The 20,004-nt window shown below is 44.7% G+C and overlaps 1 protein-coding gene across 3 annotated transcripts in view; it reads right to left on the bottom strand.

Annotated features, from left to right (window-relative positions):
* The window catches only part of LOC143766636 (uncharacterized), a 70,042-nt gene that overhangs the window by 15,383 nt on the left and 34,655 nt on the right, over positions 1–20,004 (bottom strand). For 2 of the 3 annotated variants that reach the window (XM_077254444.1, XM_077254445.1), the window contains exons 7-8: positions 1,873–2,023; positions 659–1,781 (exon numbers count right to left, since the gene is read on the bottom strand). The exons of the other annotated variant lie outside the window; for it this stretch is intronic. In XM_077254444.1, coding sequence (XP_077110559.1) covers positions 830–1,781; positions 1,873–2,023 — 1,103 coding nt within the window. In that variant the 3' untranslated portion in view covers positions 659–829. Of the gene's footprint in view, positions 1–658; positions 1,782–1,872; positions 2,024–20,004 lie in introns of those variants that run through there. 3 annotated transcript variants of the gene reach the window in all.

Here is a 20,004-nt window from a genome sequence, read left to right as displayed (position 1 = left end):
TTCCTTAATGGGTCGGCGGCTGCGCACCAATGATTTGGATCTCCCACCCCCAAGTAACCTACCAGGGGCGAATTTAGATGCGGTGCCTTACATGATGGTAGCAGATGAGGCGTTTCAATTATCCAGGAACGTCATGCGGCCATATCCACGGAGAGGCCTGGACTACCGGCGTCGAATTTTTAATTTGCGCCTTTCACGTGCCCGCCGTCTGGTAGAGTGTTCATTTGGCATTCTCACTGCTAAATGGCGGGTACTTCAGTCCGCAATACAACTGAGTGAAGGCAATGTCAATGGTGTCATCAAAGCATGTGTTGTTCTTCACAACTTTACTAGATACCATGATTGCCCATCATCTGCTGCTGGTGAAATTGATTATGCTAATACTGTATTGCCTACTCCACGTGTTCTTCCTTCTCGTCGTCAGCCCTCAGGCCTCAAAGTTCGTGATGTCTTAACAAATTATTTTGTGTCACCAGAGGGAGCGACTGATTGGCAAGACAATGCTGTTGTGCTTTAAAATTTCATGATATTGTTAGTTAATAAATAGCTTAATGTTCATGTGTGAATTGTATATTATGTTTCTACTTTTCCTTTCCCAAAAAGTTTGGAAGTTGCCACATCATCTTTGTAGTCCTAAGAAGACACAACACTTATATTTGGACCAACATTTTTACTGATCAAAGCATATATATCTTTGCCCAAAACATATTAACATCATATGTAATTTTCGGCCTAATAACCAGAGTCAACCAGAACAAAGAACAGGCCAATGGTGCCAAAAACAAAAAGAAATAACATAAATGACTTCCCGAAACTTTTGGAACCGAACTTACAGGTTCTGGTAGGTTGGGGGTGGCGATGGTGATGGCGGGTGTCCAGCATGTGCTGAACTTGGCCTAGGTGGTGGACCAACCAGACTGTCAACCTGTGGTATGGCAGATATATATGAAGGGTGTTGGTGCAAGTTTCGATCCTGAGTGTGCGGTACAACTGGATGTTGAGGATAGAACGGCATAAAGTCCTGTGTACTGTATTGACCCATTTGGTCATACCCCCCAATATGGCCATGTCGAGCAGACACATGTTGGGACCAGCCTCCAAACATGTGTCTGTTCAAGTGGTCAGATTGGGCAGTGGATGGATAATCATTAATTGGCCTGTTTGGTTGTTGTTGTGTGTTTTGGGCAGGCTGTTGTTGTGGAGCTATACGTGGCAAGGGGGGTGCTGCAACTGTTGGGTTGGGTTCCTCTGGAAGGTCTTGCACCGCCAGAACATTTGTAGGTGACATTTGCCACTGTTCTAGGTAGTTGAACAAACGAATGGGGTTGTTTGGGGGTGTTGCCGCATCAAGAACAATTTGGAGACAACCTCTGGTCCGCAGCCTGAGCGAGCGTGGAATGGGCCGTAAATAGCGGGCAAGACTGCGGAAGTACGCTTCCTCCCCATCGTCATGTGCAGCCCTTGACAAATAGTCCAACACCCCTGTATCCACTTGCCTCCTGGTGCCAGTGTTAGAAGCCACCCTTCTGCGCCGCCCACGGTTTGTTCTGGTAGTAGGCTGTGGTGATGTATCCAGAGCCAAGGTTGGACTGCTGCTCTGGCCTCCTTCCTCAACCTCTGGATTGGCCTCCTGTGTGGCAGAAGACGCTGCTGCTGGTTGTGGTTGGTTGCTGCTTGGTGCTTGCCCTGATGGTCCAGCCATTTCAGAATCTTCACCAATGGGGTCAATCACCACCTCCGAGTCAGATGTAGTCTCTCTTTCTGTCAGATTGGACTCTGTTCTGTATTTCACAAATGATTAGAGAGGAAAAAATTAGAAACATATTCACGTTAGAAGATGTGTATAATTTTTTGGGACATGCATCCACTTACGGTCTGAGCTCCATCACCGGGGCAAGAAAATTCAGCCTATCAAAATAAAGATATTTTCTTTTTTTCGGTGCTGCATCACCACTCCGCCCAGAAACTTGACGTTCCCTCCGGTATTGATCCCGGCAACTCCGCCAGCGTCTAGTGACATTCACTGCAAAGAAGCAAAAGTTGTTTGTGGAATACCAAATAATAATAAAGAATCTTTAGTTTTACATAACGATTACATATTCTGCAGTTTGAAAAAAACATTATCATTGCTGTCACCCAATATAAATTCCCGATGAGTTTGTCTTTGGATTGTGGGAGGAAAGCGGAGTGCCCAGAGGAAACCCACGCAAACACGGAGAGAACATCCAAACTCTTTGCATATTTTGTCCTTGTTGGAATTTGAACCCAGGACTCATATCCACTGAGCCACCATGCTGGCCAAGCACATAACTACAACAGGTCCAGGGTTTGCAAGCACACACAGGCCCTGGAGCCTAAGAGGACATAAAACTCCCTTGGTAAGATCTGAAAGGACTCTAGCTACTATATTGGAACCATATTGGTGTGTCTTGTTAATGTTTTTGTATCCTCAACCAAGAGCTTGGAACATTTACATCACTCCTAAACACACCACATATGATGTGTTCATGCCTATTTTTATCAAGACAAAAATGTTACAGCACATTTTTGGGTAAAGGATGGTACTTACAAATTTCTTGCTGAACCGCTTGCGGTCGCTCATCAAAATCAGGGAACATGTGGCGACAGATTGCCCTCCATGCTGCGTCTTTTCGTGCGCGGTCAGCATAATGTGCGTCGCGTTGGTCCCATAACTCTGGTCTATCATGGACCAGAGCAATCAGCATCTCAACATTAATATGCCTGGCCATGCTGCTACACAGTACACTCCGTGGAGGCGTGCTTCCTGCTTTGCAATCCAGCGTGGGCCATAAATTAGCATGCCAAAGCTTCCTGATGATGGATGATTCAATTTCCTGTCACCTGGAGAAGTCTTCCGTATTTCTCGCAATGCACACGCATGGTCCGTGTGTAATCCGATTTTTTCTCGCACCCATAGACTTGCATTGGCGAGTCTCGGCCGAGATACGCTGACAATCGCAGCCTGCTGCGAGTTCCCTCGGATCCGAAATACGGTGGAGAAAATATCGGATGATGGGAGCTGCACCATAGATTAACATTGTGCCGAGTGCTATGCGATTTTTTATCGCATAGCACTCGTCCGTATTATGCTCTAGTGTGACCCCGGCCTTAAGTTGATCCTCTAAGCTGTCCAGCCAAACCATCATAGAACGTGTGCTGTGCAGGTGGCTGTAATTGATGGTCTGAGAGCCCCCGCTGATGTTTCCCAAGCTCTCTTTAGAAATACATCAGCTCTCCTGTCCAGCGGGTCCTTTAAAGTTCCCAAATCCTCAAAAGGTAGCGAGGATTTCTTGGAAGCCTTAGCCACTGCAGCATCGAGTTTTGGGGCTTTATCCCATGCTGAAGATGCCGCTTCTTCAAAAGGATATCTCCTCTTAAAAGATGGTGGAAGAGAACCTCTCCTCTCAGGTTTCTTCCATTCTCGTGTGATAAGAGAGCTCACTTTGTCTACCACTGGAAAACATCTGCGAGCTTTCCGGTCTAGCCCCTTAAACAGGACATCCTGCATAGACTTCTCTGATTGGGTTTCTTCAATCCCCATGGTATTATTTACCGCTTTGACCAGTCGGTCTATCCGGTCAAAAAAAAACAAGAATGACCGGCTTCAGTGTCAGAAGATGATGATGATGACTGAGAGGAATCTGATCTTATCTCTCCTGAGTCACTGTCCTCAACTGAAATCGGGGATCTAGGCTCTCTTCCCCTACTTTCTCTATCCTGAGACAGGGATTTAACTGAACCCCTGACCTCTTGTCTGATCATGTGCCTTAGGCTGGATGTGAAGTCTGGCGTCTCCTCCGCTATTAAACATTGAATGCATGGTCCACATAGCTTCTTTATGTGGTCATCCGGGAGCGGAACTCCACATTCAGCACACTGTTTATGCTTAGTTTTAGTGGACCGTTTTTTCCCCTGATAGACAAGGAGAGGGAATGTAAGGGAAGACACACATCACTAAGTGAACTTTCTCGGCGATCACTTACCCCTATAGAAAACTGAATGGTACCGTAGATTGTGAGGGTATCCTCTCAGCTGGTGTATCATCATTACGGCTTGAGGACTTTCCGGCTCTAGATCTTTGACCCGATCTGTCTCCTGCCGGCCGACTACTATCACTAGATCGCCGCTGCGTATCCCTTACTTGAGGTTTCTCCAAAGGCTGATCCTGCTGCTGTAGCTGTACCAGCTCTTGCTCCTGTGACTCCATTATGGATAGGAAGCATGTGTCGCTCGTCAGGATTCCTTAAACCCCCTTAGGTACCTCCCCAAGCCGGGGACAGCAGGTTCCTCCAATCTCATCATTTTGGTACACCTGCCTTTTGGGAGGCCCCCTCCCCCCCGAGACCGCCCCCCAATCAGAGGTCAGCCAGCCGGCTGCCGTATCACCTGCACATCGCAACCGCATCAGCACCCGATATCTCGCCGGTCATCTGTGATGTCCCAGGATCTTCCTCCTGTTCACCGCCACGGCCCGTACTGCGCATGCTCGACGCGTCATCAAACCACGCCACTCGCGAGGGAGCGCCCCTTCCGGCGCGTCACTTCCCCCGCCCGAATTATGGAGTGTGTAAGATTGCTAGTCATCATGCCGCCCGATATGCGTGCCTTGCCGGCCCGTGACCGACACCCGCCGCTAGCTTCATAGTATCACACCGGCTCCCGTGTCACGCCGGCATGCGCCCCGCTGGCATACCGACGCTAGCCAGCAAGCACAGCACCCGACTAGACGGTCCTGGAGAGCAGGGCCCCCCATGGCTATACATACCGGTACCGGAAAAGGACGCCCAAGTCAGCACTCCCCTTGAAGGCTGCTTTTCCCTGCTGCTGCCCACCCCCACAGCCGTCTGTGGTGTAGCACCTCCAGTATATCGGACCTGACCGCGGAAGGGGCCCTCCCGCTTCCTGAACCGGCCTGCCGAGCCTGGGTATCACTTCTTGTCTTCACCTTCTTCTTAAGGTAAGCCTGCAGGGTCCCCTGTCAGGGACAGGAAACCAACTGAGACGGGAGAGAGGTACCGCCCTTTTATGTCTGTAGGTTTCCTGTCTCTGAAGGGTGGATCCCCTCTCTCGTCTGTGCTGTCATGGCGACTGAATTTAAAAAAAAAATCCTGCAGTTTGCTGCCAGATTTCCATGGTGGGTAAGGGGATAAATTCCGCACAGAGAACATTCCACAAAGCCTGGCAGGTGTCTGCGACAATCCCAGATAGTGTTGAAATTCCTATCCGGAACTGGAAATGGAGCGATGATAGGCTCTCTCCGGTAGCCAGGAATCTGCCGAACAGAGAAAGAAAAAAATAAATCAGAACAATAATATTTATGACTGGGGTTTTGCTAAACAAAGAAAGAAAAAAAAAAAAGAAAAAGAAAGAATATGGCTTTTATAACAATAATATTAAGCACAGAGTTTTAGAAAATGAAAAAAGGGGAAAAATATTAAGTACATTGCCGAACAATAATAATTATGACCGGCGTTAATGTTTAAATATTATTTACCTTAGTGTCACCAGCAGGAATTGCTCTACGGAGCTGGGTGTCCTTCCTGCTGATGGCTCCTTGTACACAATCCAGCAATTCCATGAAGCTGTCTTGAGACATCCTAGTGTACTCAAAATATTTCTCTGGGTTTTCACGGAGCTTACTGAATAAGGAGTGGTAGGCTCCATGGCTCTGTCGGAGTTCAACAATCGGGTGCTAACAAATGCGCCGACACCGTCTTCTCCGTTTTTCTCTTTTCTATTCTTGCTCACAAGCAAATGCAAAGGAAAGAAACAAGTTGACATCCAAATCCAGATTCCGATAGAAACTCTCCATGCAAAGATCCATCTTGACATGGGAGCAAAATGTGAGGATTTCAGCTGTACAAGGGTTTATATACAGAAATCCCATGAGCCACGCCCAATGTGAGTGGCTTGTGTCACAGAAATCCTCCTTGAAAACATTTTTCCTATCAAACGCATGTGCAAAAAACATGCGAACGCATGCAAACGTTGCGTTTTTTTATCCGTCATGCGTAAGTTGATGTGGATAAAAAAAAAGCAGCGTTATCATGTGTTTTGCCATGTGTTTACATACGAAACGCTGCAGACTCATCCGCAAATGTGAGCCTAGCCACTCCACCATTCGGGGACCCTGAACCTGTAAAAACAGATGTATCTTTAGAAAGACAGATTCGCACCGAAAAGTTGATGATTTAAACGCATCTGTATTCATATGGGTCCATTATCCAAAATTGTGGATTTTCTTGTTTCAGCACAATAAAACGTTAAAAATGTATCTATCGTGTGCCGGAGTTCTACTATTTTAAAGTATTTGGCAACACTATAGCGAGAAGAACCCACTTAAATTTATGGTGCGTGTGTTTCTGGAGCACAATCTGGGCACTGTGTGTTGAGTAATAAAGTGGTATATTTTCAATTCTTACTCTCCAACATCCACTATGTGCTAGTTACCGGAAAGTGGCTGTGGAGTCAAAATTGTCACTACTCCTATAGATTAACTCACTGAGGGTTAGACTGTCCAAAATGGAGTCACTTTATAGGGATTTCTATTGCTCTGATTTTCTGACGTTTTGTCATATTAGGGCTTTTACAAATGCTGTGTCCCATCTCCTCTGGGATATGACGTCTGCATATTCATTCTGCAGGGGGTGCTGGTAATGGAGGAGACATCACAACCAGAAGCTCTGGGGGTGCAGACTCTGTGCAGCCACTAAGATTAAGGTGCCTGCGACCTGTGGTACCATCCATTCTGGCAGTTTGGGTGTGTACGCTGTCCAGTTAAAATAATCTGCTCCCTACTTCAGCCAATTGGAAATCACTGCACCCTACTAAAGCTCGAAACATTTTGCCGGAAGCTGTGAGATAAAGGCTTGTTTTCCTCTGGTTCTGTCCTCTGTACTTAGCTCCCAGCTTGTGCATTTGTTTCCTGTTGTGACCCTGGCCCGTTTACTGACTACTCTTGAGTCTTCTGATTTTGTATATTTTCTCTGCCCTCCCAGATGCGGCCAGACTACCTGACTATTCTTCTTGCCCATCTCATACTACAGAAAAGCAAGTTTCAATGTGGCCCAAGCCTAGGGGTCTGTGTGTAAGTCCAGATGTAGAGGGGTTAAAGAAGTTAAAGGATGATAGGCAAAACTGTGACTATAGACAATAACACATCTACTGAAATAATCAAGCTGAACAGTCTTTTTAAAGTATATAAAAAAAGTTTAACTAATGGTAAAACCTCTTAGGGGTTATTAGAGTGTGGGTGTCAGTGGCTCTTGGCAATACACTGTGTGCGGAATTATTAGGCAAGTTGTATTTTGATTACATGATACTTTTTATACATGTTGTCCTACTCAAATCTGTTCAGGCTTGAGAGCCAACTACCAATTAAGTAAATCAGGCATCTCTGTAATGAGGAGGGATGTTGTCTAATGACATCAAAATCCTATATAAGGTGTGCTTAATTATTAGGCAACTTTCTTTCCTTTGGCAAAATGGGTCAAAAGAGAGATTTGACGGGTTCTGAAAAGTCCAGAATTGTGAGATGTCTTGCAGAGGGATGCAGCAGTCTTGAAATTGCCAAACTTTTGAAGCGTGATCACCGAACAATCAAGCGTTTCATGGCAAATAGCCAACAGGGTCGCAAGAAGCGTGTTGGGCAAAAAAAGTGCAAAATTGAGGAAAATCAAGCATGAAGCTGCCAAGATGCCATTTGCCACCAGTTTTGCCATATTTCAGAGCTGGAGTAACAAAAAGCACAAGGTGTGTGATACTCAGGGACATGGCCAAGGTAAGGAAGGCTGAAAAACCACTACCTTTGAACAAGAAACATAAGATATTACACGGCCCAGTCTTGACGTATTATCTTAAGACTGACTTTTCAAATGTTTTATGGACTGATGAAATGAGAGTGACTCTTGATGGGCCAGATGGAGGGGCCAGAGGCTGGATTAGTAAAGGACAGAGAGCTCCACTTCGACGCCAGCAAGGTGGAGGTGGGGTAATGGTATGAGATGGTATCATCAAAGATGAACTTTTGGGACCTTTTCGGGTTGAGGATGGAGTGAAGCTCAACTCCCAGCCCTACTGCCAGTTTCTGGAAGACAACTTCTTCAAGCAGTGGTACAGGAAGAAATCGATATCGTTCAAGAAAAACATGGATTTTCATGCAGGACAATGCTCCATCACATGCCGCCAACTACTCCACATTGTGGCTGGCCAATAAAGGTCTCAAAGAAGAAACAATAATGACATGGCCCCTTCTTCACCTGATCTGAACCCCATAGAGAACCTGTGGTTCCTCATAAAATGTGAGATCTACAGGGAGGGAAAACAGTACACCTCTCGGAACAGTGTCTGGGAGGCCGTGGTGGCTGCTGCACGCAATGCTGATCGTAAACAGATCAAGCATCTGACAGAATCTATGGATGGAAGGCTGTTGAGTGTCATCATAAAGAAAGGTGGCTATATTGGTCACTAGTTTTTTGGGGTTTTGTTTTTGCATGTCAGAAATGTTTATTTCTAAATTTTGTGCAGTTATATTGGTTTACCTGGTGAAAAAAAACAACTGAGATGGGAATATATTTGGTTTTTACTAAGTTGCCTAATAATTCTCCACAGTAATAGTTACCTGCACAAACAGATATCCTCCTAAGATAGCTAAATCTAAAAAAAACCCCACTCCAACTTCCAAAAATATTAAGCTTTGATATTTGAGTCTTTTGAGTTGATTGAGAACATAGTTGTTGATCTATAATAAAAATAATCCTTGCCTAATAATTCTGCACACAGTGTATAAACTGTCGTAAAGGCCAATATTTTCTATCAGAGTTTCAACAAGAAATATACTTTTAAATAGAACTATTTATAATAGTGCAGAGCCGACATGTGATAAATTTAGATTTTAAGCATTTGGAAGAGGCAATGGAGATTATTTTTTTAACCCCTTTACCCCCAAGAGTGGTTTGCACGTTAATGACGGGGCCAATTTTTACAATTCTGACCACTGTCCATTTATGAGGTTATAACTCTGGAACGCTTGCATGGATCCCAGTGATTCTGACAATGTGTTCTCATGAAAGATTGTACTTCATGACAGTGGTAAAATGTCTTTGATATTACTTACGTTTATTTGTGGAAAAAATGGAAATTCGGCGAAAATTTCGCATTTTTCTAACTTTGAATTTTCATGCCCTTAAATCAGAGATATGTTACACAAAATACTTAAAAAAAATATTTAGAATTGAGAGTCCTCAGTGGTTGATACCTTTTAATGGCTAACTGAAAAGATGGTAACAAATTGCAAGCTTTCGAGACTACACAGGTCTCTTCATCAGGCAAAGACTAAAACAAATTCTGAAGAATCAGATATTTATGCACAACATAGCAGAGAAAAAAAAAAGGGAAAAACCATGGATAAGACAGGTGACATGAAGCAGAATTACCATGGGTGATAAACAGTTATGTCCATAAATATTGGGCCAGTTCTTAGCAGTTCTTAGATAAGGATTGTTTTATTGATGTCTCGTTCTGTTGTGATGACCCCACATGGCCTGAGGGGCAAGTTCCTTAGTTGATGTAAAAAGACATAAATCCATGCGACACATTCATTCCTGCAGTGAAAGTGTCAAAGGTCGTCATCAGTTTATGTTCCCAGACTCTTCTGTCTCTCTGAGATTTGAAGCTACCTTTTAACACAAATAATTTCATGTCCATAATGTTATAATTTGGGAGACAAATGTATTGCCACAGGTAGATCCATTCTTTTTTCTCTTATTGTGTGGTGGTGAGAATTCATTCTTGTTCTAAGCTTTTGCCTTGTCTCCCTCACATACAGACCCCCAGTAGGACATTTAGTACAAATAATTAGGTACACCACATTAGAAGTGACGCAGCTGAAAGTACCTTGTATCTTGTAGTCCTGATGTGAATTGGGGATCTTTATCTTGTCCGTGGTCATTATAAATGGACAGGTTTTACATTTTTCCTGGTTGCAATGAAAGGTTCCTGCAGCTGTTGGGGAGGACAGGGAGCTCTTGACAATGATGCTTCTTAGATTTGGGGGCTGCCTAAAACACAGTAGTGGGGGGTCTGGAAAAATGGATTGTAGTCTGGAATCTTTTTGCAGTAAAGGTTGTAATTTCCGTGCAGCTCCCCTTAGCACCTCCAGATTTGGATTGTAGGTGACTACTAGAGGTACCCGGTTATTTTCTTCTTTAGCTTTGTAATGTAGCAGGTGATTCCTTGATATTCTGGTGGCTCTTGTAATCTGGTTTTCAATTGTTCTTGGATGGTAGCCCTGATTCAAAAAGGTCTTTCTGAGGCGACCAAGGTGTTCATCCCTATCCATGGGGTTGGAACATATACGATTGTATCTGATGGCTTGGCTGTAGACAATGGAGTTTTTTATGTATTTTGGATGGAAACTGTCCCATTTAAGGTATGTTGGACGGTCGATTGGCTTCTGATACAGGGATATCTCTATTTTATTGTTCTGCAGCTTAATGATGGTGTCCAAAAAGTTTATTTCAGTACAGGAGTAATTGAGTGTCAAGTTGATGATAGGATGAAATTGATTAAACTGTTCATGGAACGTCTTTAGCTGTGGCTCAGACTCCGTCCAGATGATTAAGATGTCATCAATGTAGCGGTAGTACGCCAGAGGCCTGGTGGGACATGAGAACAAAAAGTCGCTTTCAAGCTTGGCCATGAAAAGATTTGCATACTGTGGGGCCATTTTACTTCCCATTGCTGTGCCAGTCTCCTGTAGATAGATGATCTTGTCAAATTTAAAGTAATTGTGGGTGAGGATGAATTTTATAAGTTTCACCACAGAATTTGCATCAGTCCCTGTGTTTTCCAGGAAGAATTTGCAGGCATTTAATCCATCCTGGTGTGGGATATTGGAGTACAAAGATTCCACATCCATGGTGGCCAGGATGGTTCCTTCTGGTAGAGGACCTATTGCTGATAGTTTATTCAATAGGTCAGTTGTGTCCTGAATGAAGCTGGGTGTATCCTTTACCAGGGGTTTAAGAATACCCTCTACCCATCCAGATACCTGCTCAGTAAGGGTGCCCACACATGAAATAATTGGTCTTCCTGGATTTCCAGATTTGTGGATTTTGGGAAGCATGTAGAATGTCCCTGTTCTTGGACTTTCTGGTATCAGGTCATTGGCTCTTATGGATACGTTGGGCAGACAAGATACCAACTTGTTTAGTTCCTTGTAATAATCCTGTGTAGGATCCGACTCCAATTTTTGATGAAGAGACCTGTGTAGTCTCGAAAGCTTGCAATTTGTTACCATCTTTTCAGTTAGCCATTAAAAGGTATCAACCACTGAGGACTCAATTCTAAATATTTTTCAATCTACTGGCTAACACGGTACCCAGATATATTTCTTTCCTGTAACAAAATACTTAAAAACTAACTGTGATGGTAGGATGTGTTATGTGGGTATCATTTTGTGTATATTTACATTTTATTGATTATCATGGTGTTCTCTTGTAGGAGGAGTTATTTGCCTATTGATGAATTGCTGTTTTTTGCCATCTGATATTCCCCCCACAGTCCTGTACTGTTATCTTTCACCAGGGTCAGTGAATAATATTTGCTAATATGCTAATGACATATTGAACTAGCTTGTTGAAACACTGAGCCCCTGCGACCCACCCCCGTAACTTGTGAATGAGGAGGGGGACTTGTAAATATCACATAGGTGACACACAGTCAGTCCTGTGTGTAACCATGATGTGAAGACAGCACCTGAGAGAGAAAGAAGCATATATGGACTGTTATCCTCTGCTGGATTGTTGGACTCTCATCTCCCAGGGCTTTTGTCTTCTTACTGAACTGCATTCAGTTTCTGGACTATTTTATCCTTTGTGTGGTGGATTATATATAGTTATTGAGGTTGAAGGAAGACTGTAAGTCCATCTAGTTCAACCCATAGCCTAACCTAACATGCCCTAACATGTTGATCCAGAGGAAGGCAAAAAAACCCATGTGGCAAGAGTAACTCCACCATGGGGAAAAAAATTCCTTCCCGACTCCACATACGGCAATCAGACTAGTTCCCTGGATCAACGCCTTATCAAGGAATCTAGTGTATATACCCTGTAACATTATACTTTTCCAGAAAGGTATCCAGTCCCCTCTTAAATTTAATTAATGAATCACTCATTACAACATCATACGGCAGAGAGTTCCATAGTCTCACTGCTATTACATTAAAGAATCCGCGTCTGTTATTATGCTTAAACCGTCTTTCCTCCAGACGTAGAGGATGCCCCCTTGTCCCTGTCTCAGGTCTATGATTAAAAAGATCATCAGAAAGGTCTTTGTACTGTCCCCTCATATATTTATACATTAAAATAAGATCACCCCTTAGTCTTCGTTTTTCCAAACTAAATAGCCCCAAGTGTAATAACCTATCTTGGTATTGCAGACCCCCCAGTCCTCTAATAACCTTGGTCGCTCTTCTCTGCACCCGCTCCAGTTCAGCTATGTCTTTCTTATACACCGGAGACCAGAACTGTGCACAGTATTCTAAGTGTGGTCGAACTAGTGACTTGTATAGAGGTAAAATTATGTTCTCCTCATGAGCATCTATGCCTCTTTTAATACATCCCATTATTTTATTTGCCTTTGTAGCAGCTGCCTAACACTGGCCACTGAATGAGTTTGTCATCCACCCATACACCCAGGTCTTTTTCATTGACGGTTTTGCCCAGAGTTTTAGAATTAAGCACATAGTTATACATCTTATTACTTCTACCCAAGTGCATGACCTTACATTTATCCCCATTAAAGCTCATTTGCCATTTATCAGCCCAAGCTTCTAGTTTACATAAATCATCCTGTAATATAAAATTGTCCTCGTCTGTATTGATTACCCTGCAGAGTTTAGTGTCATCTGCAAATATTGAAATTCTACTCTGAATGCCCCCTACAAGGTCATTAATAAATATGTTAAAAAGAAGAGGGCCCAATACTGACCCCTGTGGTACCCCACTGCTAACCGCGACCCAGTCTGAGTGTGCTCCATTAATAACCACCCTTTGTTTCCTATCCCTGAGCCAGCTCTCAACCCACTTACACATATTTTCCCCTATCCCCATTGCTCTCATTTTATGTAACAACCTTTTGTGTGGCACCGTATCAAAAGCTTTGGAAAAGTCCATATACACTACGTCCACTGGGTTCCCTTGGTCCAGTCCGGAACTTACCTCTTCATAGAAGCTGATCAAATTAGTCTGACATGAGCGGTCCCTAGTAAACCCGTGCTGATACTGGGTCATGAGGTTATTCCTCTTCAGATACTCCAGTATAGCATCCCTTAGAATGCCCTCCAGGATTTTACCCACAGTAGAGGTTAAGCTTACTGGCCTATAATTTCCGAGTTCAGTTTTTGTCCCCTTTTTGAATATTGGCACCACATTTGCTATACGCCAGTCCTGTGGTACAGACCCTGTTATTATGGAGTCTTTAAAGATTAAAAATAATGGTCTATCAATGACTGTACTTAATTCCTGCAGTACTCGGGGGTGTATCCCATCCGGGCCCGGAGATTTGTCAATTTTAGTGATTTTTAGACGCCGCTGTACTTCCTGCTGGGTTAAGCAGGTGACATTTAATGGGGAATTTTTATCACTAGCCATTTTGTCTGCCATGGGATTTTCTTTTGTAAATACTGATGAAAAAAAGTCATTTAGCATATTGGCCTTTTCCTCATCCTCATCCACCATTTCACCCAGACTATTTTTAAGGGGGCCAACACTGTCATTTTTTAGTTTCTTACTATTTATATAGTTAAAGAATATTTTGGGATTATTTTTACTCTCTCTGGCAATGAATCTCTCTGTCTCAATCTTTGCTGCCTTGATTTTGCCTAAATAAAGGTCTTGGAATTGTTTACTATACTCTAGCTCTGTTGATTGTGTGATACCAAATTGATTGATTGATACCAATTGAGTGATTAATACCAATTTGGAACTACATTTTTTTTTTCTGTTAGGGAGTTAAGGGTTAAAATTTGACCAGCGATTTCTCATTTTTACTACACATTTTTTTTTTAGGGACCACATCACATTTGAAGTCACTTTGAGGGGTCTATATGATAGAAAATATCAAAAAGTGACGCCATTCTAAAAACTGCACCCCTCAAGGTGCTCAAAATCACATTTAAGAAGTTTATTAACCCTTCAGCTGCTGCACTGGAATTTTTGGAATGTTTAAAAAAACAAACAAAACACAACGAACATTTAATTTTTTTTTCTAAAAAAAAATTACCGTATATTCTCAAGTATAAGCCGACCCCCCCCTAATTTTGCCACAAAAAACTGGGAAAACTTAATGACTCGGGTATAAGCCTAGGGTGGAAAATGCAGCAGCTACTGGTAAATTTCAAAAATAAAAAGATACCAATAAAAGTAAAATTAATTGAGACATCAGTAGTTTAAGTGTTTTTGAATATCCATATTGAATCAGGAGCCCCATATCAGGGGCGGACATACCGCCGGTTCAACCGGTGCAACCGCACCGGGGCCCAGAGCGGGAGGGGGCCCCCGACGGCGACGGACATACACGGCATTGTTGTGATACACTGTGTGTATCCTGTAATGAGTGGTACCAGGGGCGGCCCAGTGGTGTGGGGGGGCCCTGGGCTACCGCACAGATTGCCCGCCGGCCGCACAGATTGCCCAGGGCATTATTATACCCGTCCCTTACTGGTTTATGGCCCCCCCCCCCCGTCAGTTTCATAAGCCGCAGCGATGTGAAGAGGGAGGAGGAGCGTCACTGTGACAGATGGCTGTGCTGAAGCAGCCAGTGCTGAGCGACAGGAGGGCGGGACTCCACCGTCCAATCCCTGCTGAGCGCGGGCTCCGTGCAGCATTCTCTCTCCACAGTCAGTGAGCCGCGCAGCCCCCGGTGAGTGTGTGAGCAATGCATGTGCTGGTGACACTGGTGAGGTGTATGGACGGTGTGAGGACAGGCTGCAGTAGTCCAGTCCCTGCAGCAGACGCATCATCAGTGAGCTGGCCGCTGTCCATACTATCAGCACAGGAGCCGCTCACTGAGGATTACTATGTCCTGACCCCTGTCTATAGATGGAGATAAGAGCACAGCGCAGTCTGTGCTGCTGGTGACCCCCTCCCCCACCTCCTGCAGAGAAGCCTAAGGCTGCTGAGCCCACTCTGCCCCTCAGGACACAGCAGCGCTCTCTGAAGATTCCCACAGGTGTCTCTCCAAACTGCTCTGAAAAACGTTCAGACTGGAGCTGCTGAGTCCTGTCAGGGGGCAGATGGGACACAGCAGCCTCATCCTTCTCTGCAGGGGGTCAGTAGGACACTGCATCAGGCATTATAGCTGAAGAATAGGCTCATCTTCCAGAGATATGTCACATCACCACACACTATGTATAGATATCTATCATACGTATCACACGCACTGTATATTGCAGGGGGAATAAAGGCTCTTAGGGTATGTTTCCACGTTCAGGATTAGGGTATGTGCACACGTTGCGGTTTTTGACGTGGATCCGCAGCAGTTTTCCATGCGTTTACAGTACAATGTAAACCTATGGAAAACAAAAAACGCTGTTTACATGCTGCGGAAAAAACCACGCGGAAACGCTGCGGTTTATTTTCCGCAGCATGTCAATTCTTTGTGCGGAATCCGCAGCGGTTTGGCGCCTGCTCCATATTAAAAATCCGCAGGTGTCTAAAACCGCTGTGAAAACCGCGATAAATCTGCAGTACTTTTTGCACTGCGGATTTAATCAAATCCGCTGTGGAAAATTCCGCAACGGAATCCACAGCGTGTGCACATGGCCTTAGGCAGCGCTTTGGACGCAGCACATGTCCGCGCTGCCGACTTTTGTACGCGCGGTGATTCCAGATGTGTTCACTGAACCGTGTGGAATCACTGTACCCTATAAATTAGACTGATATTTATCTTGCGGAGACTGATCGTCTCCACAAGATAAATAGACATACTGATGTCTATAAAGGCGCACCGCACGTGCGTATACGCAGGGAACCCGTGGGCATCTGTACACATATAGTGGAGACGGGATTTCTTGAAATCCCCTCCACTATGCTGGACGCTGCAGATTGGACGCTGTGGCTCTACGCAGCATCAAATCCACAGCATTTACTGAACGTGGAAACATACCCTTAGTCGGCGCTCACACTAGCCTAGAATACGGCTGAGTGCTATGTGATGTATATACTATGGACACACTGGGGGCAATGCTGGAGGACACACTGGGGCAGATGATTGCTGGACACACTGGGGCAATGCTGGAGACACTGGGGCAGATTGCTGGACACACTGGGGGCAATGCTGGAGGAGACACTGGGGCAGATTGCTGGACACACTGGGGGCAATGCTGGAGGACACACTGGGGCAGATGATTGCTGGAGACACTGGGGCAATGCTGGACACACTGGGGCAGATTGCTGGACACACTGGGGGCAATATGCTGGAGTCAGACACTGGGGCAGATTGCTGGACACACTGGGGGCAATGCTGGACACACGGGCAGATTGCTGGACACTGGGGCAATATGGTGGACATACTGGGGCAGATTGCTGGACACACTGGGGGCAGGACTGGAGGCATGGGCAGAATGTAGATACGGGGCATAATTGGAGAGACGGGGCAGAATGAAAGACATGGGGCAGGATTGGATCATGGGGCAGGATGGATACGATGGAGACAGATGGGGCAGGATGGGGAGATCATATGGGGTAGAATGGATACTCATGAGGGCAGGATGGGAGAACATATGGCTGGAGCCAGGAATTAAATAAACGGGGCCAGGATGGGGAATATTATTACCATAGGGGCTAATTAAGGGATATTATTACTGCAGTGATGTATTTATTTTATTTTTTTGAGTATACTGTTTTAAATGGGGGGGGTGGTCCGTTACTGTGTAGAGTGACACTATGTCACCTTTTTTTCTTCATGTGGTGTAATGTAGAAGTTGTGAAAAATTAAGTAATGTGTTCTGCAAGCGGAGCTTGAAATAACTGTGTTATTTCCTGCAGAAACGAGTCCTGGCTGGAAGAATTGATGGTGGTCTGTGCTGGATGAAAGATGAAGGACTTCACCTAGAGACATCACTGGTGAGTCAGTGTTATCTGTACACTGACACTATACACTGTATACTATATACAGAGGTCCTGTGTACAATGTCACCAGTAATCACTGTATCACCTATATATTATATACAGAGCTCCTGTGTATAATACCACCAGTGATCTCTGTATTACCTCTACACAGACACTGCATACTAAGTACAGATCTCCTGTGAATACTGGCACTTGTGATAGTAATGTGTTTTTTTTGTTTGTTTTTTTTACTGATCAGTATTGTAGTATTCAGTCACTATGTGGTGGTAATATGTGGTCTGGAAATGGTGTTGTTGTATTTGTCCCTTGTATGTGCTGTTTGGTCACCAAGTGGTGGTAATATGTGTTCTTGACATGGTGCGGTGGTATTTGTTCCTTGTATGTGATATTATTCGATCACTGTGGTTGTAATTTGTGGTCTGGTCATGGTTCGGTGGTATTTGTTCCTTGTTTGTGGTATTGGTCAAAATATACCTAAATTGTACTGCATATTTTAACAAATATTTAATAGGTTACAGTAGAGTAGGGCCCGGCCATTTTTCTGGAATAATCTGGTTCAGGTATCACATGACCCCCATCACATGACCCCCGTCACATGACCGGGGGGGGCCCACAGTGTCTGAACAGCCCGGGGCCCTGGCTACCCTTAATCCACCTCTGAGCGGTACCCAGTGACCGCTGGTGAAGAAGCTGCCGTGCCCGGAGTCTGCGGAGACCATCTGTCCACAGTCCGGGAGAAGGAGCCAGGGATGCCGGGAGCAGGTGAGTATCATATTTACCTGTCCACGATCCACACGCCGGGCACCGCTCTGTCTTCCGCGTCCTCTGCTGTGACTGTGCAGGTCAGAGGGCGCGATGACGTATAGTGTGCGTGCCACCCTCTGCCTGAACAGTCAGTGCGGAGAGATGGGATGGTGAGGACCAGCGGGCAGAGACGAGAGTTGAGTATGTCATTTTTTTTTTTTATTGCAGCAGCATTTATATGTGGCACAGCTTTATATGGAGCATCTATGGGGTAATAATGAATTGTATGGAGCATTATATGTGGCGGCACAGCTTTATATGGAGCATCTATGGGGCAATATTCAATAATGAATTGTACGGAGCATTATATGTGGTGGCACAGCTTTATATGGAGCATCTATAGGGCAATAATGAATTGTATGGAGCATTATATATGGCACAGCTTAATATGGAGCAACTATGGGGCAATAATGAATTGTATGGAGCATTTTATATGGTACGGCTTTATATGGAGCATTTATGGGGCCATAATGAACAGTATGGAGCATTATATGGGGCTCCTGATTCAATATGGATATTCAAAAACACTTAACCTTCTGATGTCTCAATTAATTTTGCTTTTATTGGTATCTATTTTTATTTTTGACATTTACCGGTAGCTGCTGCATTTTCCACCCTAGGCCTATACTCGAATCAATAAATTTTCCCAGTTTATTGTTGCAAAATTAGGGGGGTCGGCTTATACTCGGGTCGGCTTATACTCGAGTATATGCGGTAGTTTAAGAAGGGGTTCTCTAGTAGAGGACAACCCTTTTAAGCACCTACATGCATCTGACATACCTGTTGATATGTTGTGGTGTTTATGCCCCTTTTTATTGTTTATAATGCAATAATATATCTGTTAAATAGTCTGTAATATTACAACCTATATGTTTACATAACTTTGTTGCGGTATGGGGGGGGGCCCAGGAAGATTTCTTGCACAGGGGCCCTCTGCAGTCTGTGTCTGCCCCTGCCCCATATAATGCTCAATACAGTTCATGATGGCCCCATAAGATGCTCCATACAAAATACGCCCCATTTAATGCTCCATACTGTTCACACTGGGCCCCATAAGATGCTCCATATTAAAATATGCCCCATACAATGCTGCACAAATGCGGATTATGGCCCCATAAGATGCTCCATAGAGATATTTGCCCCATATAATGCTCCACAAATGCTGATTATGGCCCCATAAGATGCTTCATAGAGATATTTGCCCCATATAATGCTGCACATGGCCCTATAAGATGCTCCATACAGATATTTGCCCCATATAATGCTGCACATGGCCCTATAAGATGCTCCATACAGATATTTGCCCCATATAATGCTGCACATGGCCCCATAAGATGCTCCAAACAGATAATTGCCCCATATAATGCTGCACATCGCCCCATAAGTTGTTCCATACAGATATTTGCCCCATATGCTGTTGCTGCGATTAAAAAAATAAAAAATTACATACTCACCTCTCAGGCCCCTGGCACTTGCTCTATTCACCTGCTCCCCGTTCCACTGCTGAGCGCCGCTGTGTCTTCCCCGTCCTCCACAATGACTGTTCAGGCAGAGGGCGGCGCTCACACTAATCGCGTCATCGCGCCCTCTGACCTGAGCGTCACTGCAGAGGACAGGGAAGACGAAGCGGTGCTGACGGTGGAAAGGGGAGAAAGTAAATATCGCGCACTGCGTTATACTCACCTGCTCCTGGCGCGGTCCCTGCACATCTGTTCCCCGATGCCGGCAGCTTCTTCCTGTAGTGAGCCGTCACATGGTACCACTCACTACAGTAATGAATATCCGGCTCCAACCCTATGGGAGTGGAGTCGGGTCCATATTCATTACTGTAATGAGCGGTACCATGTGACCGCTCTCTATAGGAAGAAGCTGTGGCGCCAGGGAACCAGGGATGTGCAGGGACCATGCCAGGAGCAGGTGAGTGTTATAACACAGCTGCCACACCCCCTCCCCTGCCAACCCCTGGGTATGACTCAAGAATAAGCCGAGATGGGCAATTTCAGCCTAAAAAAATATAAAAAAAAAAAAATAGGCTGAAATTCTCGGC

Source organism: Ranitomeya variabilis, chromosome 4 (genome assembly GCF_051348905.1).
Source record: "Ranitomeya variabilis isolate aRanVar5 chromosome 4, aRanVar5.hap1, whole genome shotgun sequence".
NCBI lineage: Eukaryota > Metazoa > Chordata > Amphibia > Anura > Dendrobatidae > Ranitomeya > Ranitomeya variabilis.
This window is presented reverse-complemented; position numbering and strand designations above follow the sequence as displayed.